Source organism: Rhizoctonia solani, chromosome 11 (assembly GCF_016906535.1).
Source record: "Rhizoctonia solani chromosome 11, complete sequence".
NCBI lineage: Eukaryota > Fungi > Basidiomycota > Agaricomycetes > Cantharellales > Ceratobasidiaceae > Rhizoctonia > Rhizoctonia solani.
In genome coordinates, this window is record NC_057380.1 from 2057984 (window position 1) to 2083349 (window position 25366).

The 25366-nt window shown below is 48.5% G+C and overlaps 8 protein-coding genes across 8 annotated transcripts; 3 read left to right on the forward strand and 5 right to left on the reverse strand.

The window, feature by feature from the left end:
* Positions 1–106: 106 nt before the first annotated feature.
* On the forward strand, positions 107–2873 carry RhiXN_10661 (uncharacterized protein; the record flags this gene model as incomplete). Its single annotated transcript, XM_043330477.1, has 11 exons — positions 107–266; positions 314–424; positions 473–550; positions 602–786; positions 841–980; positions 1030–1417; positions 1468–1626; positions 1678–2341; positions 2390–2470; positions 2521–2740; positions 2816–2873. The coding sequence occupies 11 exons, from the start codon at positions 107–109 to the stop codon at positions 2871–2873; spliced, it is 2244 nt and encodes a 747-aa protein (XP_043184574.1).
* Positions 2874–3293: 420 nt separating this feature from the next.
* RhiXN_10662 (Retrotransposable element Tf2 protein) lies at positions 3294–6646 on the reverse strand (the record flags this gene model as incomplete). The annotated part of the gene is made up of 4 exons (XM_043330478.1): positions 3294–3831; positions 3915–4308; positions 4370–4386; positions 4440–6646. The coding sequence occupies 4 exons, from the start codon at positions 6644–6646 to the stop codon at positions 3294–3296; spliced, it is 3156 nt and encodes a 1051-aa protein (XP_043184575.1).
* Positions 6647–6699: 53 nt separating this feature from the next.
* On the reverse strand, positions 6700–7887 carry RhiXN_10663 (Retrotransposon-derived protein PEG10; the record flags this gene model as incomplete). Its single annotated transcript, XM_043330479.1, has 2 exons — positions 6700–7378; positions 7418–7887. 2 exons carry the CDS (start codon positions 7885–7887, stop codon positions 6700–6702), a joined length of 1149 nt encoding a protein of 382 aa, XP_043184576.1.
* Positions 7888–9421: 1534 nt separating this feature from the next.
* RhiXN_10664 (Transposase family Tnp2 protein) lies at positions 9422–11346 on the reverse strand (the record flags this gene model as incomplete). The annotated part of the gene is made up of 6 exons (XM_043330480.1): positions 9422–9472; positions 9519–9666; positions 9717–10134; positions 10194–10347; positions 10394–10999; positions 11047–11346. The coding sequence occupies 6 exons, from the start codon at positions 11344–11346 to the stop codon at positions 9422–9424; spliced, it is 1677 nt and encodes a 558-aa protein (XP_043184577.1).
* Positions 11347–12407: 1061 nt separating this feature from the next.
* RhiXN_10665 (Retrotransposable element Tf2 protein) lies at positions 12408–17004 on the forward strand (the record flags this gene model as incomplete). The annotated part of the gene is made up of 2 exons (XM_043330481.1): positions 12408–13555; positions 13605–17004. 2 exons carry the CDS (start codon positions 12408–12410, stop codon positions 17002–17004), a joined length of 4548 nt encoding a protein of 1515 aa, XP_043184578.1.
* A 556-nt stretch (positions 17005–17560) lies between these two features.
* Positions 17561–19619, reverse strand: RhiXN_10666 (Retrotransposon-derived protein PEG10; the record flags this gene model as incomplete). Its single annotated transcript, XM_043330482.1, has 6 exons — positions 17561–17643; positions 17695–17907; positions 18125–18156; positions 18206–18226; positions 18290–19544; positions 19604–19619. 6 exons carry the CDS (start codon positions 19617–19619, stop codon positions 17561–17563), a joined length of 1620 nt encoding a protein of 539 aa, XP_043184579.1.
* A 1388-nt stretch (positions 19620–21007) lies between these two features.
* Positions 21008–22133, reverse strand: RhiXN_10667 (uncharacterized protein; the record flags this gene model as incomplete). The annotated part of the gene is made up of 3 exons (XM_043330483.1): positions 21008–21639; positions 21696–21722; positions 21776–22133. 3 exons carry the CDS (start codon positions 22131–22133, stop codon positions 21008–21010), a joined length of 1017 nt encoding a protein of 338 aa, XP_043184580.1.
* Positions 22134–24150: 2017 nt separating this feature from the next.
* RhiXN_10668 (uncharacterized protein) lies at positions 24151–24979 on the forward strand (the record flags this gene model as incomplete). The annotated part of the gene is made up of 6 exons (XM_043330484.1): positions 24151–24234; positions 24298–24311; positions 24369–24534; positions 24589–24669; positions 24741–24806; positions 24872–24979. The coding sequence occupies 6 exons, from the start codon at positions 24151–24153 to the stop codon at positions 24977–24979; spliced, it is 519 nt and encodes a 172-aa protein (XP_043184581.1).
* Between the last annotated feature and the right edge of the window lie 387 nt (positions 24980–25366).

The window sequence follows — 25366 nt, forward strand, 5'->3', positions numbered from 1 at the left end:
AAGGCTGGACACGTGCCGTCCAAGTCCCGTGCCCGCCGCACACCCTTTGTCAAAAAGGGGGTGAAGTCCTGTGCTCGGGATTCCTCAGTACACTTGTTACGTTGCAATGTCTGAAAGGGCATCTATATCCAAAGACCCTGTGCTACCACCTAGCGCCCCCCGAAGGTTGGCCTCTAGATCACCGTTGACTTCGCGAGTGCGTTTGCGCAACCCTGGGCGCGCAAGCATTGACCGAGAATCAAGTTCAGCATTGGGGTTAGGGAGACGTAAGTACAAATGTATGCGCATGAATCAAGGCTTACCCGGTCCCAAGATGTCCCCCCATCCTTTGCTTACCCAACGCCGGGTACTGGGCGCAAGAATGGTACGCAAAGGAGCTTGTTTGTGTTCAAGAAGAACGTTCGAGTCCTAGACTTGGAGCCTGGTGAGTCGCACACAAGTACCGACTACTTTGCTTACCTAAAGATTGTAGCTTCCGCGCCAAGGCACGACCTACAAGGTATATGCAATGCCAATGTCAAAGACTCGGATTCTCCGACGGAGGGGAGTAGTAAGTATCTAATGTGATTATATTTTGTGTTTTGCTTACCATGTATGCTAGTTACAACGAGTAGACCGGTGTTTAGCAAGGTCGTGGGCACAAACTCCGCCAAAGACACAGAGAGTTTGCAGAGAAATGACAAAGCGAGGACAAAGGCGGAGGCAAGGGTGGTTCGGAGGCGGACTCAAACTCGGACGACAAGGAAGGAGGCGACGAAGTGTTGGGTTCTCCTCGAAGGCGAAAAGGTATAAGACTTGTCAGTACTAACACAGGATTCAGCCGCTTACATAGCTTTATAGGTCCTATTTCAGCCAAAATCAGAAGTTCCTAGTTATCCCATGCATCCTCCTGCGCCAATACTTCCAGGAGCCAGAAACGCGCAAAGTTGTTGGCTGAGAAAGACGCCGGATTTGAGCAACACCGGCAAATGGTTATATCTGTAAGTTTATCAGCTAGTTTTAGAATAAGGACTTACTGTTACAATAGAGCCACGCCCTCAAATCCATGCTCGATTTATGCGCCTTAAATCAAGCAAATGATGCCGGCGAGCTTGTAGCAAAGTTCGACGACGCTGGCAAGGCTGTCTGGTTTGTTAACGGGATTCTCGTCCCGCATTTTGATCGTGGGTTCGACAAAGAGTGGGAAAAATGGGGGACGAGCGCCATAGATGTGATACGCGACCAGAGCCGCTGGGACCCTTCCGACGTCAAGTACTTGGAGTCTGTGACCAATGCCAAATGGAGAGTTGTTGTTAAAAATGGGGTCTATGCGACAATGCTTCGTGTTTGGAAGAAGTACCAGGGAGATGCAGGCGAAGGGCGGGAGTGGTTGGATAAACGCAGGATGTTGAACAGACGTCAATCCCGGAAGGATGCGGTGAGTACCAAGCTTTTTCCATTGAGTAATTATACTTACGCTTGTGGCAGAAAGCTAAAAGTCGCATGGCAGCGCTCAAAGGATCGGGACTTGAAGTCGGGGATTCGAATTTACCGGCGATCCCGGTTTTCAATCGTCCAAATATTCAGACCCGGACGATCAGAGCCGCCGTGTTGTTCAGGAACCCAAGTACCGAGTCGCAAAGGTTAGTAACAAGTAACTATTTAGGGTTTGAGTTACAAACACTAACCTTTGCTCAGCTTGTCCAATTTTTGGGGGCGCTTGATATCGCATACAAAGACAACAAGAAACGATGCGGAAATCAAAAGGTCACGCGCCGGGATTTTGATAAGGTCAATAACAACGTACCTAAGCTCAAGAAAGGGAAGATACCAGCTTGGGCTGTTGACAAGGAATGGGAACGCACGAACCCAAAAGCATGCAAACAATTGGCTAAGCGAATTGACTCGGACCTAGACGAAATCCCCCAAGAAGAAAAATTCAACAAATTTATTGATCGGTACACACCTCAACCACGGGAGTATCTGTCCCCTTTGCCATTGCCATTGCCATTGCCATCGCCATCCCCCTTGCCATCCCCCTTGCCTTCCAGGTCCAACGCTCCAGCCGATACCCCTGTTCCCTCTATTACGTTAGCTACGCAGAGCCGGGTCATTGAAGCGGCCCCAGTTACGACACCTACTCTTCTTGCTGCCGACATATGCCATCCCCCTGGAAATGCAGTGTGTCAGCCCCCTTTGGATGTGCCTACAGCTTTGTTAGTCGCCCCCAGTCATGCCCCCGGGTCTGGTCAGTCATGGGGTACAGCAATGCACACCGGTGCGTCAATGGGGTTTGGCACCAATGTAGCCTCTGCGGCTCCAAAAGCACCAACATTTTCCCAGCCTGCGTTCCCGCACTATGGTCAGTTAGGCGGGGCTGCATATATGCCACACAACGTATTGCCGATAGGGTACCAACCAGGTTTTCAGCCTGGATATCTATATGGACAGCCCGGCAGGAACGGAGGTACTCAAGCCCATATTCCAATTGGTAAGCTGAATATTTATGCGTCAGGTAAAACACTTATCTTTATATTTTAGACCCTGCTCTTCAAGGTGAGACAAGTGGTCGCTTGTATCCCTTGAACAGTATGCCTCCACCACCAGAGCTTCATGAACAAGAAGCTGCCGCCGCGCAATACAGCCTGACTGCGCAGCCAAATATACCGGGCCAAATCAACCATCAAACACCAGACCCTGGGCAACCAAAGCGCGCAAATCAAGCGTGGCAAGTAGCAGCGGTGTTGTACACCACTGTAATGTGGGTACTTGCTAGTGGCGGGCGCTTAAGGCCGTAACTAATACAACACTGCTTATCTAATCTACTGTATCTAAGGCTATTCTACGGGTTGCGTAAGGCAACGTTCTACTATCTACTGGCAAAGGGGGCTTAGCCCGGGAGGTGTGGTGAGCGTAATAAGCGGGGTTAACTTCTGGACTACTGGGGGCCGGCTACTTAGCTGGCTGGGGGTGTTCCTCCTCAATGGTATGAGACAAGGTAAAATCGACTTGGTGTCTCCAAGCGATTTCCCTGCTGTATATATAGACAAAGCACACTATCTACATGGTCTGTGCGCGTGAGAGAAAGAAGTAACTAAGACAAATGAGAAGCGTGCTGCGGGCTGCGCAGAAGCGTGGATTTTCTCCTAAGCGCCCTTGGCACGGCATCTCGGCGCGGCATCTCGGCATAATAAGCGCCGAGATCACGTGATCGAAAAACAAAAGATATCAAGTCCATAAAAAATACTAAAAATATCAGAAAAATCGTGCGAGTCCAATGGTATATGTTAGGAGGTTATAACATTGCCCCCCCCTTAAAGGCTCTTGGCGGAGTCACGAGCCTTTTTCAGTTGTGACTTGTTGAATCGTTGGATTTCCTCTTGGCTGTGCTCTAGGAGTTCTTCTGGTTCCCAGGAATTGTCTTCCGGGCCATAACCCTTCCATTTGATTAGGTAGAACCATTTTCCCCGTTGTCTTTTGGAATCGATAATTTGTTCCACCTCATACTCTTCTTCCCCTTCTATTGTTTCAGGAGGGGGTTTTTCTGGAAATGGTTGACTTGGGGATATGTGTACCCTGGATAACAAACCCACATAGAATACGTTGTGGATTTTTAGGGTTTCCGGCAGTTTGAGGCGGTACGTGTGACTGGATACCTTCTCTAATACCTCAAAGGGGCCTAGGCACTTGGGGTCTAACTTGTTGGAATTTGTCCTAAGTTCTACGTTTTTTCCATCTAACCAGACTTTTTCCCCTATTGAATATTCCGGGACTGTTCCTTTATCCCTTGTCATCCGTTCCTTGCTCATTCTAAGGGCTGCTTCGGCTTCCTTCCATTCCTGGCTAGGGTATCTGCCACAAGGTCTGCTTCTGGGATGTTTGCAGGGGTGTTTGACAAATTCATGATTGGGTTTCTACCATAAATTAATTCGAACGGGGTTTTTCCAGTAGCTGAATGCTTGGCGTTGTTATAGGCATACTCCGCAAGTGGTAACCACTTAACCCAATCTGAATGATCTGCTGCTACATAAGACCTTAGGTAGAACTTGATAAATTGGTTGACACGTTCCGTCTGGCCGTCTGATTCAGGGTGGTAGGCCAAGGAGAAGGAAGGTTTAATCCCTAATCGTTGGTAGAGGGCCCTAAGGAATTTCCCTGTGAATGTAGTCCCTTGATCTGATATAGTTTTGACGGGGAGCCCATGAAGTTTCCAGATGTGGGAGACAAAGAGATCAGCCAAGCCCTTTGCTGAAACCTTTTTCGAGGTAGGGATGAAGTGGCCTAATTTGGAGAACGAATCAATGACTACCAGGATTGCATCATGTCCTTCTGACTTGGGAAAACCCGTGATGAAGTCATAGGAGATAGTGTGAAATGGAAAGGGGGGAACTTCTAAGGGTTTTAGGGCTATGACCGGGTTGTGGGCACGACGATTGGCGGACAAGTGGGGCAGCATTCACCCATTCTTGGCGGATGACTTCATTCCCGGCCACCAGTAGTTGCGGCTCAAGAGCTCCAGGGTCCTTTGTTGGCCTGGGTGACCCGCTAGTGGGGAGTCATGGAATTCCCTGAGTAATCGTTCCTTCAGGGCTTCTGAGTCCGGAACCACAAGTTTCCCTCGATACCATAGTAGGTCTTCCTCCCAGTCGTAGTCTCTGTAAGCCTTCCGAATGGAGGGGGGAGCGTTATCCGCGTCTTCAGTTAGGAATTGGATGATAGGCTCAAGGGATGGATCTTCCCTTAGCTTGGAGCGTATTTCTGTGACAATTTCCAGTTCCTCTTCTGATGTATTGGCAAAGACCTCTGCGGGGAGCATTACCTCTGGTTCTGGTGATGTATCAACGTAGTCCAATCGTCTGGACAGGGCGTCTGGTTTCCCTGATTGCTTTCCTGGGCGATAGTGGATCTCAAAGTTGAAATTGCTCAGGAATATGCGCCATTGGGCATGCCTCCGGTTAAATGTTTGTGCCTGCATCCAATACTCCAGATTCCTATGATCCGTGAAGACCTGTACCGGTTTGTCCGTTGCTTCCAAGAATATCCTCCATTCCTCTAGCGCTTTGATGATGGCCAGGAGCTCCTTATCGTGGGTGTTGTAATTGGCTTCTGCTCCTGAGAAGGACTTGGACATATAGGCAATGGGATGCAGCCGGTTATCTGGACCTCTTTGACTCAAGATGGCGCCCATCGCTACTCCCGAAGCGTCTGTTTCCAGGTAGTAGGGGAGCTCGGGATTGGAGTGGATCAGGACCGGGGATTGAGTGACCAATGCCTTTAATTCCTTGAACGCAGTTTCCTCTGAATTTCCCCATGACCAAGGGGATTCCTTCTTTGTGAGATTATGGAGGGGGCGTGCTACCGTACTGAAATTGGGGATGAACCGTTGAAGGTAATTAACAAACCCTAAGAAGGCCTGGACCTGTTTGACCGTCTTAGGTGTGGGCCACGTAGTAACGGCTTCGATCTTCTTCTGGTCCATGGAGAAGCCGGCGGGGGAGATAACAATACCAAGGTAATCTACCGTGGTGACGTGGAAGTGGCACTTGGATAGTTTGCAGAATAGTTGATTCTTCAATAGCCAGGACAGGACTTCCCTGACATGAGATGGGTGTTCTTTGGGGTTTTCAGAGAAGATCAAAATATCATCCAAGTATATCACCACGGTGACGTCGATGAGGTCCCTAAACAAGTCATTCATGAAATGCTGGAAGGCGGCAGGGGCGTTGGTGAGGCCAAATGGCATTACCAGGTATTCGAATAGCCCGTATTTGGTTCTGAATGCCGTTTTCCATTCATCTCCTTCTCTAATCCTGACGTTGTTGTAACCCCATCGTAGATCCAGTTTGGTAAACAGTTTTGCATTCCTAAGCTTGGCCATTAAGTCATCTTGCCTGGGAAGAGGGTAGACGTTCTTATGGGTGACATCGTTGAGTTTTCGATAGTCTACTACGAGCCTCAGGGATCCATCCGCCTTCTTAACAAACATTACAGGGGCGCCTGCGGAGGAAGTGCTGGGGCGGATCTTGCCCGTTGCTAATTCCTCCTCAATATGTAGTTTAAGCGCCTTGGATTCTGCGTCCGTCATGCCGTAGATGGGTCCAGGAGTGAGTTTGGCGTCGGGAATTAGGTCAATGGCAATATCATACTCCCTGTGTGGGGGGAGGACCTTAAATTCCTCTTTGCCAAAGACTTTAGCAAACTCATGGTATTCCGTGGGCAGGTCGGCTAATGGGTTGGGATCTGCTTCTTCTTCTGAGGCTATTTGGGCTTGGTCAGGGAATGTGATGGTGCCTTGGGACCAGTCAATAAGAGGTGACTCCTGAGTTAACCATGTCATGCCAAGTATTGCCGGAGTGTTTCCAATGGGACAGACCAGGAAGGGAATGGTATGTGGGTGGCCATTGGCCAAAACCGCGAGTTGTACCTGGTGCCATATGCGACCAGTCTGGGATATTGTACCATCTAGCATTCTCACAACTTGTGGATTTTTGAGTTGGGTTTTTGGTATTTTAAGTTTTTCTACTAGGGAAGGGGATATGAAATTGGAAGTGGCTCCTGAATCCACCAGGGTTTTTATGGGTTCCGTTGGAAAGTCTTGCAGTATCATGTCTAGAAAGAGGAGTGGTTTTTTATTCGAGTCCATAGCAATGTTTACAAACTCAGACATAGATACAGTTGATTCTAATTTGGGGACCAAGGTTTTGACGGTAATCCTTGGCCCTACTCTTTTTCCGACTCATCCTGGGCCACCTTGGCCGTTTCCTTGGGAGTTGCCTTCCAACCATTGGGGCACTGCTTGATTCCATGCCCTTTTTGACTGCATTTGACACATAGTCCTGATGCGCGGCGGCGGTCCCTTTCCTCCGGGGTGACGTAGTTGGGGTCCTCGGATAGGCAAACCCTAGTGGTGGTGGTGGAAATGGAGGTGGTTGCGGTGACCGGGGATTTGGCAGGAGCCTTTTTGGGGCGGTTCTCCTCATTTTCGCGGCAAATGTTGTCAATCTTAATAGAGGCCGCAAAAATTGCCTCGAGTTCATCGGGAATACTATCCTTGGTTGATAGCAGTTCCTTGACCTTCCAGTGGAGGCCTCGCGTGAACTGCGCGATATAGGCCTCCTTGTTCCAGTCCAATTCCGCCATGAGATTGCGGAACTCCGTGACGTACTCGGAGGTGGTGGTTGTTTGGGAGAGAGCCGCAATTTTTCTAGCGGCAGCTCGCTTGGCGTTGGGGTCGGCAAATGCTTCTTTGAACTTGGCCGTTAAGGCCTGGATGGTGGTGGGGGGATTGCCTTCGCCCTTGATGATGGCCCCAATGATGGGGAGAGCCCAGTCGGCGGCTTTATCAGTCATATGGTACAGGATCCATACAACCATTTGCTCCTCCTCGTCAAATTGGTCCCTATGTAGGGCAACCCAGAGCATCATTCAATCAAGCCACTGAGTGGCCTTGCGTCCCCTGGTATCTCCCTTGTATGGGTCGGGGAGGTCCATCTTGGGTCTCTTCACGCTGGATCCAGCATCGAAGGGGGTAAGGGACCCAAGGTGCCTTCTAGGCGTTCCTTGAGGCTCCTTTTTGGGGACCCTTGGTTCTTTGTCTTCCTCCGAGTCAAATCCTGTTCCCTTTGAGGGGCGGAAAGGGGCTTTGAGCCCAGGCCTAACCGTACCTGGAGTGTGGGCTTCCCCCCCTGAGTGGGTTGGAGGGGTGACAGGCCCAGTCGATGGGCCAGGCTTGGTTTGGGCTCTGCCCTGGTCTTTGTCACCAACGAGGTCGTTGGTTTCCTTGCATATGGCAACGAGCTGAGTGATTTGCTTGTCCTGTGATTTGATTTGGGCCTGCAAGGACCCGACTTGGTTGGCAAGGGCGTTGATAGCCTCGAGGAGAGTGGTAATGGACGGTTCCGGTTCCATTCCGGGCAAGTGTTGCGGAGGGGGTGATGGGCCGCGAGAGGGTGGTTGGGAGCGGGTTGCCACAGAACATTGAGAGGATCGACTGGGGGGACGGGAGTATGGATGGGGGACGCCAGAGCGTGTGGATGGAATGTTTGGAACGGCGTGGGGGAATAGAGTGCCTGTGACAGGACTTATGAGCGGTTTTTTGCAGAGTGTGAACGCTAAACCCTTGCGTCAGACACCTAGCGTTGAACTACCCCTACAACAAATCAACAGATCTGGCGATCGTGATATGAGCGGGTTTTTAGCAAGCGGTGAATCAGCTGTCTAGGGTCGCTATCTGCTGTGTTCTGGCGAAACACGTGGTATGCGGGCGATTAGACACCGTCTGCCTTATAGCAATTTGGTACTATCTGGGACCAACAACTTTTTGATTATTCTAGTCGAAAGGGGAGTCCGTTCAGATATTTTCCCTCGTGCTAGTACAGGGGCGCTTCTCGTTGTCGATCAAGCCTACAAAAGTCGATTTTACAATGTTGTACACCACTGTAATGTGGGTACTCGCTAGTGGCGGGCGCTTAAGGCCGTAACTAATACAACACTGCTTATCTAATCTACTGTATCTAAGGCTATTCTACGGGTTGCGTAAGGCAACGTTCTACTATCTACTGGCAAAGGGGGCTTAGCCCGGGAGGTGTGGTGAGCATAATAAGCGGGGTTAACTTCTGGACTACTGGGGGCCGGCTACTTAGCTGGCTGGGGGTGTTCCTCCTCAATGGTATGAGACAAGGTAAAATCGACTTGGTGTCTCCAAGCGATTTCCCTGCTGTATATATAGACAAAGCACACTATCTACATGGTCTGTGCGTGTGAGAGAAAGAAGTAACTAAGACAAATGAGAAGCGTGCTGCGGGCTGCGCAGAAGCGTGGATTTTCTCCTAAGCGCCCTTGGCACGGCATCTCGGCGCGGCATCTCGGCATAATAAGCGCCGAGATCACGTGATCGAAAAACAAAAGATATCAAGTCCGTAAAAAATACTAAAAATATCAGAAAAATCGTGCGAGTCTAATGGTATATGTTAGGAGGTTATAACAAGCGGCAATGGTAATGGTAATGGCAACGGCGATGGGAATCCTGGGCTTGATCCATTGCGACTTCCTTGCAAGCGCCGCGCCCAACAAGTCAAGAAAGTTAAAGTTGTTTTCCGGGGTGCGTAGCTCACCTATTATGTGCGTATTCTCCTATTGTTTTTATGCACTAATATGAACTCAGTCTCCGACCTGTATTATTTATTGTCTTTCCTCATTGATCTCCTGCTGTTGGTGCACTGCGCCCTATTTATTCTTCTCACCTGTCATTTCTTGGCATATTTTCCTGCATTACCGTGTGCGCGTCCAGTTCTCAATGACCTGTTCGGCTACTATATGCTCAATTAAATGGAACTGGATGATTGTGGCTTTAAATTAAACTACCTGTAACAAGCCTTATATATCAAACGTTTATCATTGTGTAAAAGGAGTAAAAACGTACACCAGTTACTGTTACACTCTCTTAGTCATCAACGCCCATGTTGTCTTTGTCCCTCAAATCGTTGGGCCTTGTCTGTTTGCAAGGATTAGATAGCAAGATATGCATAAAAAGGACTTACTGTTATCATTGAAAATGTAAGCCAATAGTGCCCGTATGACATCTCAATATCGGAAAGCGCAAAAAGGCCAGTAAATGCACTTGCTGGCACTGCTTCCACTGGCTGGAGTTCTTGGTACACCCATGCACCAATCCCAAGAATATGATCCCTAGATTTTACAATTACCATTTAAATAGCTTAGAGGCAGAAAACACGTACCAATGGTTCCATGGGAAGGCAGGCGGTTCTGCCGGAGCAACAAATTTCTGAATCATAACAGCCAGAAATTTGTACTGCTTGCCCAGAACGGTCACTGTTGACTCATAAATACCCTGAATGGTAACAGGTGTTTGGTCATCAATATAACCATAGCGTGAACCAAACCCTTGCGTATGGTTTGCCGAGCCGTACCGGACCCCGTACCAACGGAAGTGAGGGTAGGCAAGAGTAGATCGGCTAGGATGAAGTTGAACTTGAATTCCTTCTGGTGGCGGCGCGCCATATCCGTAAAAGCGGACGTTGTGTAGACCTATAGGACAATGGTTATTGCAATACTCAACCATAAGATTATAATATGCTTGATGCTTGTGATCTCTGAAGTTAACTTTGGCAGGGGCAGTTGCCAACCAAATGTGCTCTACATAAATTTAACAATTTATTATGTGCACACAAGATAAAAAAAATGCGTGAATTTACCTTGTTCAAGAAATCGGGCGTCTCCAGCCAGAATTGCATCAAGCCTGCCACGCTGAACTTTGTGTTCCGGGGCGTCTCTCATGCCTTGTAACAAAAGTTTTGTTGTTGCTATATCATCGTCCGTTGGCCCCTCAATTGATTGTAGTTTGTTAATCTGAATAGGTATTAGTAAACTGAATAAGAGTTGGAGGGGGACTTACATAGCGGTAACACTCGACGCGACGCATAAATCCCTTTGCCATTGTTGCTTCAATTTCTCCGCCCCCGTGCCCGTTCTTGTTGACGTTGATAAGCATTTGGTTTGCACGCTCAAATCGGTTGGTAGAAGTATTGTAAACACTTCCATACTTGTAGAGGTGGTTGGGCAAATGTGTGATGGCGTGGAAGCTTGGAGTGAGATTGATGTTCATATCAGTGAACACCGTGCCGACCTGTTCAAGCAACTGGCAACCCTGTTCAACCTCCTCTTGAGTGATTCGGTGTTGAGTCAGGAGCGTTGCCCCAATACAAAATCTTAATAAGTTTGCAAACCAGTCGCGAGGGTTTTGTGATGGCATAAATTCTTGCCAAGGGAGAACCTTGTCAAGTCCGCCTTCATTCAAGTTGTTGATGTGGTTTTGACGTCTACGGAAGGCCTTGGCATTGACCTTCTGAGCCTTGTAGTGCCTTGATCTCTCACTTCCACAAGGGATATTGCCATCTAGGATCGAGTCACCAACGCGCCAAGCCTCAAAGTACAAGCCGACCATGATAAGGCGCAAGAGGCGCCGCTGTTTGGCCTTGACGCGTCCCTTCAGCCCTTGGGCCTTTAATGTATGTTAGTGATATATATGTTGAATATATGGAAACCTACATGGGTAGGGAGCCGACTACAATAATGAGGGAAGATTGTCCGCGTGATAAACGCATTGTAGCAAGCCTTGGGTGTCTCACCAGCAGGCTGCCAATGAAAACGTTTTTGGAGCATCCCTTGCTTGTATATGTACTTACTTTCAATAGCCTTGGTAAGCCCAAGATCCACCAAATGCATTACATCAATGGGCGCATTATTGAACGCATAGAAACCGGAGAGCCGGTCTAGTTTGGTAAATGTTGTACCAGTCTCATTACGGATGTCATTGCGTTCATGCCATTTGTTATAACCTCCTAACATATACCATTGGACTCGCACGATTTTTCTGATATTTTTAGTATTTTTTACGGACTTGATACCTTTTGTTTTTTTGATCACGTGATCTCGGCGCTTATTATGCCGAGATGCCGCGCCGAGATGCCGTGCCAAGGGCGCTTAGGAGAAATCCACGCTTCTGCGCAGCCTGCAGCACGCTTCTCATTTGTCTTAGTTACTTCTTTCTCTCACGCGCACAGACCATGTAGATAGTGTGCTTTGTCTATATATACAGCAGGGAAATCGCTTGGAGACACCAAGTCGATTTTACCTCGTCTCATCTTCATTGAGGAGGATTAGTCAGCCAGCTAAGTAGCAGGCCCCCAGCAGTACTCAGATGCTTACCACCCCCTTGACTCACCACACCTCCAGGCCTAAGGCCCACTTGCACTAGTTAGTAGCAGTAGTCCGCCCTAAGCGGAAGTAGTATAGCCTTATTTAGTTAGATTACGTACAAGCTGCTTGTAGTAGTACGGCCTCAAGCGCCCATCTCCACTAGCGTGTGCCCACCTTACAGTGGTGCACGACATTGTAAAATCAACTTTTTGTAGGCTTGATCGACAAGGAGAAGACTCCCTGTACTAGCACAAGGGAAATCACGTGATCGGGGCTACTTTGCGGGATATAATCAAAAATCCCCCACCCCCACGTAGTACCAAATTGCTACAAGGCAGACGAGTTCTGATCCCCCGCGTACCACGTGTTTCGCCGGAACACAGTAGTTAGCGACCTTAGTCAGCTGAAACACCCGCTTGTAGAAAACCCGCTCATATCACGATCGCCAGATCTGTTGATTTGTTGTAGGGACTATTCAACGCTAGGTGCTTGACGCAAAGGTTTAGCACCCACACACTACACAAAAACCGCTCATAAGTCCTGCATCAGGCACCTATCCCCCCACGCCGTTTCCAATTATTCCATCCACACGCTCTGGCGTCCCCCACCCATACTCCCGTCCTACTAGCCGCTCCTCTCGACGTTCCATTCCAACCAATTCCCAACCGGCCTCTTGCAGCACATCACCCACTCCGCGAGACTTGCCAAGGATGGAACCAGAGCCGTCCCCTTCTGCTCTCCTCAAGGCTATCACAGCCCTCACAGCCACCGTCGGGTCCCTACAGGACCAAATCCAAGCCCAGAACCAACAGATTGTTGAGCTCAGGGCCATATGCAAGGAGACCGCAGACCTCCTTGGGGATAAAGACCAAGGAGCAGCCCAAGCCAAGCCTGGCCCATCGACTGGGCCTGTCACTCCTCCCACCCACTCGGGAGGAGAAGCCCACACTCCAGGCACGGTTAGGCCTGGACTCAAGGCCCCATTCCGGCCTTCCAGAGGAACCGGTTTTGACTCAGAGGAAGAGGAAGAACCAAGGCGCCCCAAAAAGGAGCCTCAAGGAATGCCTAGGAGGCATCTAGGGTCCCTAACCCCCTTTGACGCAGGGTCCAGCGTAAAACGGCCTAAAATGGACCTCCCCGACCCATATAAGGGAGACACCAGGGGCCGCAAAGCCACCCAGTGGCTAGACAGAATGATGCTCTGGGTAGCCCTCCACCGGGACCAATTCGACAAGGAGGAGCAGATGGTTGTGTGGATCCTCTACCACATGACCGATAAGGCCGCAGACTGGGCGCTCCCCATCATTGGGGCAATCATCAAGGGAGAAGGGAACCCTCCTACCACCATCCAGGCCCTAACGGGCAAATTCAAAGAGGCGTTTGCTGATCCAGATGCCAAGAGGGCCGCCGCCAGGAAAATCGCGGCACTCTCCCAAACCACCACAACCTCCAAGTACGTCACGGAGTTCCGCAATCTCATGGCGGAATTAGACTGGAACAAGGAAGCCTACATCGCGCAGTTCACGCAAGGCCTCCACTGGAAGGTGAAGGAATTGCTATCAACCAAAGATAGCGTTCCTGACAAACTCAAAGCAATTTTTGCGGCTTCCATAAAAATTGACAACATACGCCGCGAAAACGAGGAGAACTGCCCAAAGAAGGCACCCGCCAAGTCCCCGGCCACCGTGGCCACTACTTCCACCACCACCACTCAACGGGTCCGACTGTCAGAGGACCCTAACTACGTAACACCGGAAGAAAGGGATCGCCGCGCGCGTCTGGCCTCTGCGTCAAGTGCGGTCAAAAGGGACATGGTATCAAACAGTGCCCCAATGGCTGGAAGGCCACAGTCAAAGAGGTGGCTAAGGTTGCCAAGGAATCAGAATTGGGAAAAGACTGAAGTCAAGGACTGCTGCCAAGCCCCCGACTCAGAAAAAGGACATTGTAGATACTTGCGTAGAATTTGTTTTTGTTGGACTTGACTCTAATAAAAAACCGCTATTATTCAATCTACACGTCCAAAATTCCCAGGCAGAACCCATTAAAACCCTAATAGATTCCGGCGCTACCTCCAACTTCATATCCCCGAGCTTAGTAGAAAAACTCAAAATCCCAAAAACCCAACTCAAAAATCCACGAGTTGTGAGAATGTTAGATGGTACAATCTCCCAGACTGATCGCATATGGCACCAGGTTCATCTCACGGTTTCGGCCAATGGCCACATCCACTCCATCCCATTTCTTGTTTGCCCCATTGGCAACACCTTGGCGATCCTAGGCATGACTTGGCTAATGGCAGAAGCTCCTCTCATTGATTGGCAACAGGGACTAGTCACATTCCCTGAACAGATTCAGATTGCCTCAGAGGAGGAAGCAGACTCAAACCCTTTAGCGGATCTTCCCCCACAGTACCATGAGTTTGCTAAAGTCTTTGGTGAAGAAGAGTTCAAGGTCCTCCCGCCACATAGGGAGTATGACATATCTATTGACCTTGTTTCAGACGCCAAACTGTCTCCAGGACCAATATACGGCATGACTGACGCGGAATCCAAGGCACTGAAGCAACACATAGACAAAGAATTGGCAACAGGAAAGATCCGTCCTAGTACCTCTTCTGCCGGCGCCCCCGTCATGTTTGTCAAGAAGGCGGACGGATCTCTTAGATTGGTAGTTGATTACAGGAAGTTGAACAAGGTCACCCATAAGAATGTGTATCCTTTACCAAGACAGGACGACCTCATGGCTAAACTCAGGCATGCCAAGATCTTCACCAAATTGGACTTGCGCTGGGGCTACAATAACGTCAGGATCAAGGAAGGAGATGAGTGGAAGACAGCGTTCAGGACCAAATACGGGCTATTCGAATATCTGGTAATGCCGTTTGGCCTTACCAATGCCCCCGCTGCCTTCCAACATTTCATGAATGACCTATTCAGGGATCTCATTGACGTCACAGTGGTCATATACTTGGATGATATCTTGATTTTTTTGGAAAAACCTGAGGAACACCCATCCCATGTCAGGGAGGTACTATCCCGGTTACTAAAGAATCAGCTATTCTGTAAACTGTCGAAGTGCCACTTCCATGTCACCACGGTAGATTACCTTGGTATTGTTATTTCCCCCGCCGGCTTCTCCATGGACCAAAAGAAGATCGAAGCCGTTACTACGTGGCCCACACCTAAGACGGTCAAGCAGGTCCAGGCCTTCCTAGGGTTTGTTAATTACCTTCAATGGTTCATCCCCAATTTCAGTTTGGTAGCACGCCCCCTCCATAATCTCACAAAAAGGGAATCCCCTTGGTCATGGGGAAATTCAGAGGAAACTGCGTTCAAAGAACTAAAGACATTGGTCACTCAATCCCTGGTTCTGATCCACTCCAATCCCAAGCTCCCCTACTACCTGGAAACAGACGCTTCAGGAGTAGCTATGGGCGCAATCTTGAGCCAAAGAGGTCCAGATAACCGGCTGCATCCCATCGCCTATATGTCCAAGTCCTTCTCAGGCGCAGAAGCCAATTACAACACCCACAATAAGGAGCTCCTGGCAATCATCAAAGCGCTAGAGGAATGGAGGATATTCTTGGAAGCAACGGACAAACCGGTACAGGTCTTCACGGATCATAGGAATCTGGAGTATTGGATGCAGGCACGGACATTTAACCGTAGGCATGCCCGATGGCGCATATTCCTGAGCGACTTCAACTTTGAAATCCACTATTGCCCAGGAAAACAATCAGGGAAACCAGACGCCCTGTCCAGACGATCGGACTACGTTGATACATCACCAGAACCAGAGGTAATGCTCCCCGCAGAAGTCTTTGCCAAAACATCAGAAGAGGAACTGGAAATTGTCACAGAAATACGCTCCAAGCTAAGGGAAGATCCATCCCTTGAGCCTATCATCCAATTCCTAACGGAAGACGCGGATAACGCTCCTCCCTCCATTCGGAAGGCTTACAGAGACTACGACTGGGAGGAAGACCTACTATGGTATCGAGGAAAACTGGTGGTCCCGGACTCAGAAGCCCTGAAGGAACGATTACTCAGGGAATTCCATGACTCCCCACTAGCGGGTCACCCAGGCCAACAAAGGACCCTGGAGCTCTTGAGCCGCAACTACTGGTGGCCAGGAATGAAGTCATCCGCCAAGGAATGGGTGGAATGCTGCCCCGCTTGCCAAGCCAATCGTTGTGCCCACAACCCGGTCATAGCCCTAAAACCCTTAGAAGTTCCCCCCTTCCCATTTCACACCATCTCCTATGACTTCATCACGGGTTTTCCCAAGTCAGAAGGACATGATGCAATCCTGGTAGTTATTGATTCGTTCTCCAAATTAGGCCACTTCATCCCTACCTCGAAAAAGGTTTCAGCAAAGGGCTTGGCTGATCTCTTTGTCTCCCACATCTGGAAACTTCATGGGCTCCCCGTCAAAACTATATCAGATCGAGGGACTACATTCACAGGGAAATTCCTTAGGGCGCTCTACCAACGATTAGGGATTAAACCTTCCTTCTCCTTGGCCTACCACCCTGAATCAGACGGCCAGACGGAACGTGTCAACCAATTTATCAAGTTCTACCTAAGGTCTTATGTAGCAGCAGATCATTCAGATTGGGTTAAGTGGTTACCACTTGCGGAGTATGCCTATAACAACGCCAAGCACTCAGCTACTGGAAAAACCCCATTTGAATTAATTTATGGCAGAAATCCGATCATGAATCCATCAAACATCCCGTCAAACATCCCAGAAGCAGACCTCGTGGCAGATACCCTAGCCAGGGAATGGAAGGAAGCCGAAGCAGCCCTCAGAATGAGCAAGGAACGGATGACAAGGGATAAAGGAACAGTCCCAGAATACTCAATAGGGGAAAAAGTCTGGCTAGATGGAAAAAACGTAGAACTTAGGACAAATTCCAACAAGTTAGACCCCAAGCAACTAGGTCCCTTTGAGGTATTAGAGAAGGTATCCAGTCACGCGTACCGCCTCAAGTTACCGGAAACCCTTAAAATCCACAATGTATTCTATGTGGGTTTGTTATCCAGGGCACACATATCCCCAAGTCAACCATTTCCAGAAAAACCCCCTCCTGAAACAATAGAAGGGGAAGAAGAGTATGAGGTGGAACAAATTATTGACTCCAAAAGACAACGGGGGAAATGGTTCTACCTAATCAAATGGAAGGGTTATGGCCCGGAAGACAATTCCTGGGAACCGGAAGAACTCCTAGAGCACAGCCAAGAGGAAATCCAACGATTCAACAAGTCACAACTGAAAAAGGCTCGTGACTCCGCCAAGAGCCTTTAAGGGGGGGGGCAATGTTATAACCTCCTAACATATACCATTGGACTCGCACGATTTTTCTGATATTTTTAGTATTTTTTACGGACTTGATACCTTTTGTTTTTCGATCACGTGATCTCGGCGCTTATTATGCCGAGATGCCGCGCCGAGATGCCGTGCCAAGGGCGCTTAGGAGAAATCCACGCTTCTGCGCAGCCCGCAGCACGCTTCTCATTTGTCTTAGTTACTTCTTTCTCTCACGCGCACAGACCATGTAGATAGTGTGCTTTGTCTATATATACAGCAGGGAAATCGCTTGGAGACACCAAGTCAATTTTACCTCGTCTCATATTCATTGAGGAGGATTAGTCAGCCAGCTAAGTAGCAGGCCCCCAGCAGTACTCAGACGCTTACCACCCCCTTGACTCACCACACCTCCAGGCCTAAGGCCCACTCGCACTAGTTAGTAGCAGTAGTCCGCCCTAAGCGGAAGTAGTATAGCCTTATTTAGTTAGATTACGTACAAGCTGCTTGTAGTAGTACGGCCTCAAGCGCCCATCTCCACTAGCGTGTGCCCACCTTACAGTGGTGCACGACACCATTCCGCACAGAGCCAGCGGTGCTTATGCTGTAAATGCTTGTGAGGCTTGCAAAGATCATAAACTATGGAACCCAATAATTAAGTCAAATTTGAATATATAATTACACACTCACCTTCATGGTCATAGCCTTGCTCGGTCGACAGCAAACAGGCCCGTAGCTTGCAATACGGGCAGTGGTTTTCTTTGGAAGTAGCGCCAACATGACCTATACACTTGATGCGCGCGATCCAATCGACCACAAGGACGGATAAGTTTGCGTAAACGCATTGGTCTTGAATTTCCCCCGTCTCAGCATTGTGCACCGGCAACTCAATGCCTGTAGTAGCTTTAGTATATAAGTGAGAATTAATCACTAGACATGCCATTAGACAGAGAAATTAAATTGTCAATAAGAGGCTCCATCATTTGGTCAAACGCGTAGTCCTTAGGCTCCGTTGGTCCAGGGAGTACCATTGCAAGGATTGTGTTTTCAAATAAATTCCGTTTGAAATACGGAAGATTATTGATAACAATATACACTCTGTTGGAAGTATAACTTCCACCGGCAGTGTAATCGCCTTTGTTTGCCTGGTATCTGCGCATATATGTTTAAATGAAAAGATAGCCTTAAGTTAAGCACTCACCCATTGGCATTAAGTGTAAGGCTAAGGCCCAAAGGTAAGCGCGCAAGAGATAAAGGAAAATCTCCGGCGGGCAAATCCACGTACTTGCCATTAATAAATTGTTGGGTGAGTCCCGTTGCATGCGCCCGCCAACCCCAGCCCTTGCTGATGTCCGAAAATTGTTGGTTGACTGGCATGTTGTTGAACCACTCCACAGGATCCTGAGGCCTTGTTGGGTTCTCAGTTGGCTCATCGTTGGGATTGTTGTTGTTACGCCAATGTTGACAAAGCTTGGACATACCGGGGCGGGACAATAGACAACCAAGAGCAGCAGGGAGAGGAATGTAAGGAAATGATTTAGAGGGGCTACGCTTGATAGTACCGTTGGCAAGTAAGCGCTCCGTGTATAGAATACCAAGGCATTGTTCTCCAACGTTCCAAGTGCACTGGGGATTGGGGAGCTGGTAAAGTTGCTCCATGGTGTATTGTCTGCCGCATGTGGGCTCGGGGCACACAGGATAGATTCTGATTAGTTCCGAGTGGTCCATTCCAAGCCGGCGCTCAAGCGACCGTAGAGTAAGAGGCATTTGTTGAATCTCTTCAACAAGCAGCTGAGGGAGGTATTGTGCATTGGCCATAAGGGCCAATTTGTGGGACTCCAGTATCAATTGAACAGAGTCTTGTGTTGCATGGTTGAACGCGTACTGAGCCCAAGTGCGCAAGTAAATGTTCCGTAGCGTTGGGTGAGCATCAAATAGAGGCATGCCGGCTCCTCCATCATTGCCAGGAGGCTTGGGAGGCCCCTTGGCATCATCCGGTGGGACACGGATCAGCGGTTCCTCCACGAGCACTCCCTTGGCGTTGTCTGGATTGTCTGGATTGTCTGGATCGTCTGGGTAAGGATAAGCATTGTCGTTGTCTTCTATGTATGAATTGTCATGATGGGGTTCTTTGGCGTCAGAAGGAAGGGGATTGTTGCCAAGGGGAAGCGGGGCAGGCCTAGTTGCTCCAGAAACAGATAGATTCATGAGATATTTGCCAAAATAATCAACATCCAAGCAAGGACTGCACGTGGTAAGGCATGGATTGTCTGAGTCTGAGTCTGAGTCTGAGCCAGGGGAGGAATTGTTGCATAAGTCAAGCAATTTGTCCGGTTGAGTAGAATTATCAATAGACTCAAAAAGCGGTGGGGTACGAGGAGATTGTAATAAGTGAGTCTTGGAACAAGAGCCAAGACGGGGCAATCCAGGTCTAGAACAAGAATCGGCGGGAGTATAATGCTCGTCGGGTGGAAATGTGTCAAGATCAGTAAGGTGACATGCATTAATGCTAGTGCTAGAGATTGTTGCGGCTTGATTACCTAAGTCGCTAAGATCAGGTGATTGGCGGGGAGGGGCTTCTGAGGGGCACGGGACAGACGGTCCCGCCCGCACATTGCATTGTTGGGCCAGTGGGTGGACACCGTTTGTCCTTCAATGTGCAGCTATAGTCCCTGGCTTCTGGTGATACTGAAATGGATAACATTTCAAGCAGTCGCAGAGCCTCTTCTGGCCAAGCAAGCAGTCAGAGATACGTTTCTTGGACTGTAAACTACCATGAAGCTCAAATTAATGAAACTTAGATGAATTAAACTTGCCTTTCTAGCCTTTTCCTTCGCTTTTAGTAATGTTTCCGTATTGTACTTTGCCATGTGTGCTAGGTGTTGACTTTGATACGTTGTGGCGCGGGTGAGGAGAAGAACAAAATTGTCTAAGTCGTTCCCGATGCTCATAGTCATTAAATTTCAAATAGACCCTGAAGATCGTATTCCTATTCTAAGTCTGGTCAATTACTGTACAACAACGCCACAGCGAAGCATGATCTGAGATCCAATCTAAGTCTGGACACATGCTGTCCAAGTCCCGTGCCCGCCGCACACCCTTTGTCGAAAAGGGGGTGAAGTCCTGTGATGACAAGTCTACCAATCGATTCTTGGTCCGGAAAGGTCAGTATACTCAATGGAACATTGTGCCCTCATCTCGGGTACAAAGTGTTCTTGGACAATTGCAAGGCCCAAGCCTAACTCCAACGAAAATGGCAATTGTTGATGCTGTAACTATCTTAGGCATGTGTCTATTGTTGGTCCTCTCAAAGTACTTGTTTGACCACAGCATGATCTTACTACTCTACGGGGTTCCGAAAATCTCGGGAGCGCTCCAAGACTCGCTATTGTCGGCGAGCACTCCGGAGCGTCTACTATGACGCTCAGAAGTGCTCGTGGAGTGCTCTCGAGTGCTCGCCGAGCAATCCGGATCCGTCGGATCCTAACGAGGAGGTTCCCAAAACCGGAGCACTCTAGAGCGCTCCAGAGTTTTTGGGGACCCCGTAGAGTACCTATTACAAGACACCTTCCATTTCAAATTTCCTTCGTTTATTCTCAAATCGCGAAAGTGAGAAAATTTTGAAAGTTTTCTGAGGCACGTCAACCCGACCCAATCCACATCTCTAGGTTCTAGGAAGTTCCAAACACCACGCTTGCCTCTTTAACTACTAGCTTTCCCCAAGAGCATAGAAGAATCGCAGTATGGATTAACGATAATTTAGCGCACCTCTATCTGGGCCAGGGTGGCAACATGAGGCGATCAATAGCTCGGTAATTGACCTCTAGAACATGCAGGTTTTATACTTATATCATGTTGTGTCATTTGCAAGTTCTCAATTATTAAGGAATGAGCGGAATCTAAGATCGCGAGAGGCAGAAAGCCAAATGAAAGCTTGCATTGGATCCAACTAACGCTTGAAACACCTTTGTAAAATACAGAGCTATCAAGACACAGTTTCTCATTATCGTTCAGCTTGTTCCATAGCATCCAATGCACGCTTGGAAGCATCATTTATTTTTGAATCCTGGAATTTCTCATTCCCAGCGCTACCGCACCATAGGATAACCTTGTTCAGGACGTCTTTCCATACCTGCCATCGTTTATGATCGTGATCGTACCCATCCACCCCATCCCATCGTTTACCACCTCTACCTGGGGCCCCTGCCCTCTTGGGCCAATCTGGATTACCCTTCGGTCCCCATATTTCCGTGCATTTGTACATCAATGGTGCCGTGTTGCATATCCATATCGTCGCGGCTTCAACTTGAAATGCAAGGTACGCTGGACTTTCCTCAAAAGTGTCGCACTCGGTACCGTAAACCGGCGGTGATTCTGGCCAGTCTTCCAGTCCAGAACGGAGGGCCCAGATCGCATACAAAGCATAATCACTGTATCCGCAGTCACGCCAGAGAAGAGAGATGAAAGATTGAAGCGACAGCCATTGATGGCGAGATTTCGCGAGACGAGTGACATCCGATTCTGATTCCCCACCATGGAGATGAGAAGTTTCAAGTTGAAAAGCCCCAGCTACTGATGCTTGACCTTCCCGGCATAATAACGAAGAGGAGCTGAATCTCATCGTGTCGATAGGCTCTATACAAGAAAAGCGCATGATTATTCGTTGCTTGACGGACAAGAAGATCACCTACCATTGTAATGATCACGAAGTGTTTGACCTAGTAAGGGCAAAGTGCTCCAGCCGCATTTTCCCCTCTAATCGACCATTCACCGTTTTCCGATTGTGAATTGTCTTTAATTTTGCCAACAAGGTCGACAAGGCGAGTGATGTGCTCGCTATGAGCTTGTTCCTGAACAGGCGAATTGTTCACGCATCCAATAACAGTTTCCCACAGGGTAGAAAAGAATTGGGGAACGCCGGGGGTACTATTGCCACGATCAAAGTCTTCTTCCTCTTCAGCTGTAGATCCAGCGGTCTGAGCGGGGCGCTCGGAGCATATTTTGAAATATTCATTTCCGATTTCATACAGTCGTCGGTTGGCTTCGGTGGGCAAGATGTTGTGAGTTGAAGACACCAGAGAACCCAATGCAGACTCGATGTCAGACTTCATTTTGTCAAGATTTGACATCGTGTAATGCAAGGAGCCACACGTGCTTTATGGAATGGTTGGTTGATGGTGTACCGACAATATGCCTAAGCCTGGAAGGAAGTGGAAAGCAAGGCAGAGGTTTGCCCGGTAGTAATTTAAGGCGGGGTGAAGTTGGTTCCCAGCATGTGATCCGGCTTCGACGCACGTGAGTGACTACCCAGCACCAAAGGTGACACCGGGACCTGGAACATAATAGTGCCGCAGGATTGCATCTTTTAATATCAAGTCTATGATGACTCATTTGGGCTAAAGTAAGGTGGCGAATGTAGTTGTGATCAATTTAAACTTGGTTTACGGGCCCTCGTCTTGATACGATGATGTCATGGACCCGCGGAGATGCATGGCAGGCTAGGGACGGCGCTTATGTAGATCACGCGGCACGGCTTATTTTTATTATTTTTATTCATATTTAAAGAGCTACAAGCGAATAAGCTTAAGGCTAACCGCTCACAAAACCCAGGCAAACTACGCTAAGAAAGAAAGAGAAAAGAAGGAAAACAACAGAGGACGAGACGAGGTAGTAAGCACGGAAGGGCCTTTCGACCCGATACAGGGGCCCTAAGGGCGTGGGACGGGAGGTCATAAGGACTGGAGTGTGGCGGCCGTAAGGACGTATGGAGGCGGTCGTAAGGGCGTGTGGTCATGGACGTAAGGTCCTACATATTTTGAGCGGTAGCTGGTGGGCCTCCAAGCTTTCCGATTCCGGGCCTAGATATGAAATCAGCCACGCGGCACGGCATCGCGAGCAACTAGTTTGCTCGCGACCACCGCACTGACTAGCACATTTGGCTCGCCCGACACCTTTTTACCACCCCCTCCATTGCTATATGATCGCGACAGGAGCCTTGTAGCCACCCAACCCACGCACGAGTTGTACTTCAGATCCGAATCGATTTACTACAGATATTTAAACTACATGAGCTCTCATAAATGATTGAGAATGTATCCCTGATTTAAAAGAGGTGAAGAGCATTGAGAAGTTAGGAGTATATATAGACGCGGTATATACATATAGTTCGATATCGATATCGAGTCGGCCGTTAGCTACATACCACTTGTATCGTCATGCCCCGGAACCAACGCCTCATAAGCAGAGTTTGAATATAAGTTCAAAAACCCAATAAAGGAAGCAACCCCGAAGAATAGCCACTCATCTCGATTGACCCGGATCTAGGACGACCCAAACAAGCCTCTTCGGTTATCTCGGTCATGATAATGATTATGACTATCCGCTGCCCCCTCCCCCCGATTTCACATAGACCCGCCCTGTAATGGATAGTTCCAAGTAAGGTGCTCATAAGGCTCAAACTTCGTTATGATAGAATTAATAGTATTATTGATGCTTGGGACACGGAGGTGCTTTTGCTCAAGTAGGTCAGTAGGCCTGCTCAGATGATCTTCCATCACCCGGCAAAATCAGCCGAACGCCCGGGCTGATACTCGATCGAGAGTTCCTGTTTGAATCAGTTGGAGGTGTGCTTCTTGGGCGTAAGAAAACAACCGGAGAGCTTGGCGCTGTAATAAGCGATGGATACGCGCCCATTCAAGCGAGCGCCTGGTGTTTTGATATACACGAAATCATAATTGAGGGCCATGTATGCGGATTCAAGTGAGGTCTAGTATAGTTAATTAAGTAGCTAAAACGCTTGAGATACTGACAGCAAAGTAATAGTCAAGAAAGGCTCATCTGAAATATTGCTTTCAAAACACACCAGCAAAAAGCTTTGCATAACAATTACCTGTGCGTATAGACATCGATTTCAGATACCTTAGTTGAATGCATCCTCCAGCCCGTGAACCCCGGTGGCTAGTCTGCCGAACCGGATCAAATATTGTCGAGGGCTGTATCCCTCGAGGCACATGCACCACTGACTGGCCTCTCAGGCCTAAGAAGATATCGATTGAATGGGGGCCTATAAGTACCAGCCTCATTGCCAGGCAGCTATCGTCACAGAGGTTTAGCTATTTCACTTACTCACAAAGAAATCTCCCAAATATGCATTTTTCCATCGCATCTACCGTTTCCGCTTTGGTGTTCCTTATATCGGGGGTCCAAGCTGCCCACAAACTTACGTTGAAGGTAAGGATTCAGGTTTTGACACCATCAAGACAGGTTGCTGATATCTAATTATGAAATGGTCAGAATAATTGTTCATGGTAAGGGTGGTACGACATATGTGCCATTGACAGACATTTATACTTTTTCTTTATCAGGGGAGTCGGTGTGAGGGTCGATAACTGGAGCGGCAGTCCATACACTGGAGCGGCACGCGTTGATATTGGGGCAGGGACCTCCAAGAGCGTCTCTGTTCCTGACGGCTGGATCGGTCGCGTTTGTGATGTCGCTGGGGATGGTTCGTGTGCCAATAACTGTTATGGAGTGAGTCGCATTTACAATGTTTGCCAAGGAGTTAACATTTAAGCTGCTATCCAGAAATGTTCTATGTCTGAGTTCAATATGAACGCGGGAGGCCTCAATTACTACGACATCTCAAATATTCTAGCGTTCAGTGTGGTACGTAGTTTGAGTTTTCAACCAAAATAAGGCACACTTTCTACACAATATTAATTAACACCTCAATACAGGCCCAGAAAATCACCAGCACCTGTGGCTCAGTCACCTGTGGATCGGCGAGCTGCCCTTGCAACCAGGTAAGCAAGCTCTTAACACTGGCAGTTGATGTGGCGTGCAAACTCATATGAAAATTCAATATCAGGCTTACCGTCCAGGCGATACCTCTGGTACTTGCGGGGGAACTGGCCCAGTTGACCAAGCCGTGCGGGCCTGTGCCGGAAATGATTTCACCATCACTTACTGCCCATAAAGTCAATGAGCCGTTCTGTAAATACGTTCTCTTACGATGGTGGTTTTTGAGTACTAGATTTGTTCTTTGTTTCACTGCTTGAAGCGTCTGGGAGCCTGACATAAGAGCGATGGATATTTTTATGGGAGTCTGGTCCATGGGGTAATATACAGTATGAGAGACTTGAACAAGTCAAATGGATTAAAGAGACCGGTACCAAGCAACCTTTCCCAACTTCTCAGAAAGAGTGAAGGTGAATGGCTGTAGGCAGAAACTAACTAATTTCAACAGAAGTTTCGTTATGTAGGGATAAGTTCAGTAAACTGTGGTTATTCATTATTTATTTGATTAGTTCAGCACTCCTAAGTATGGTTGTCCTTGCAGATTCGGCAATTTGACCAGGGATAA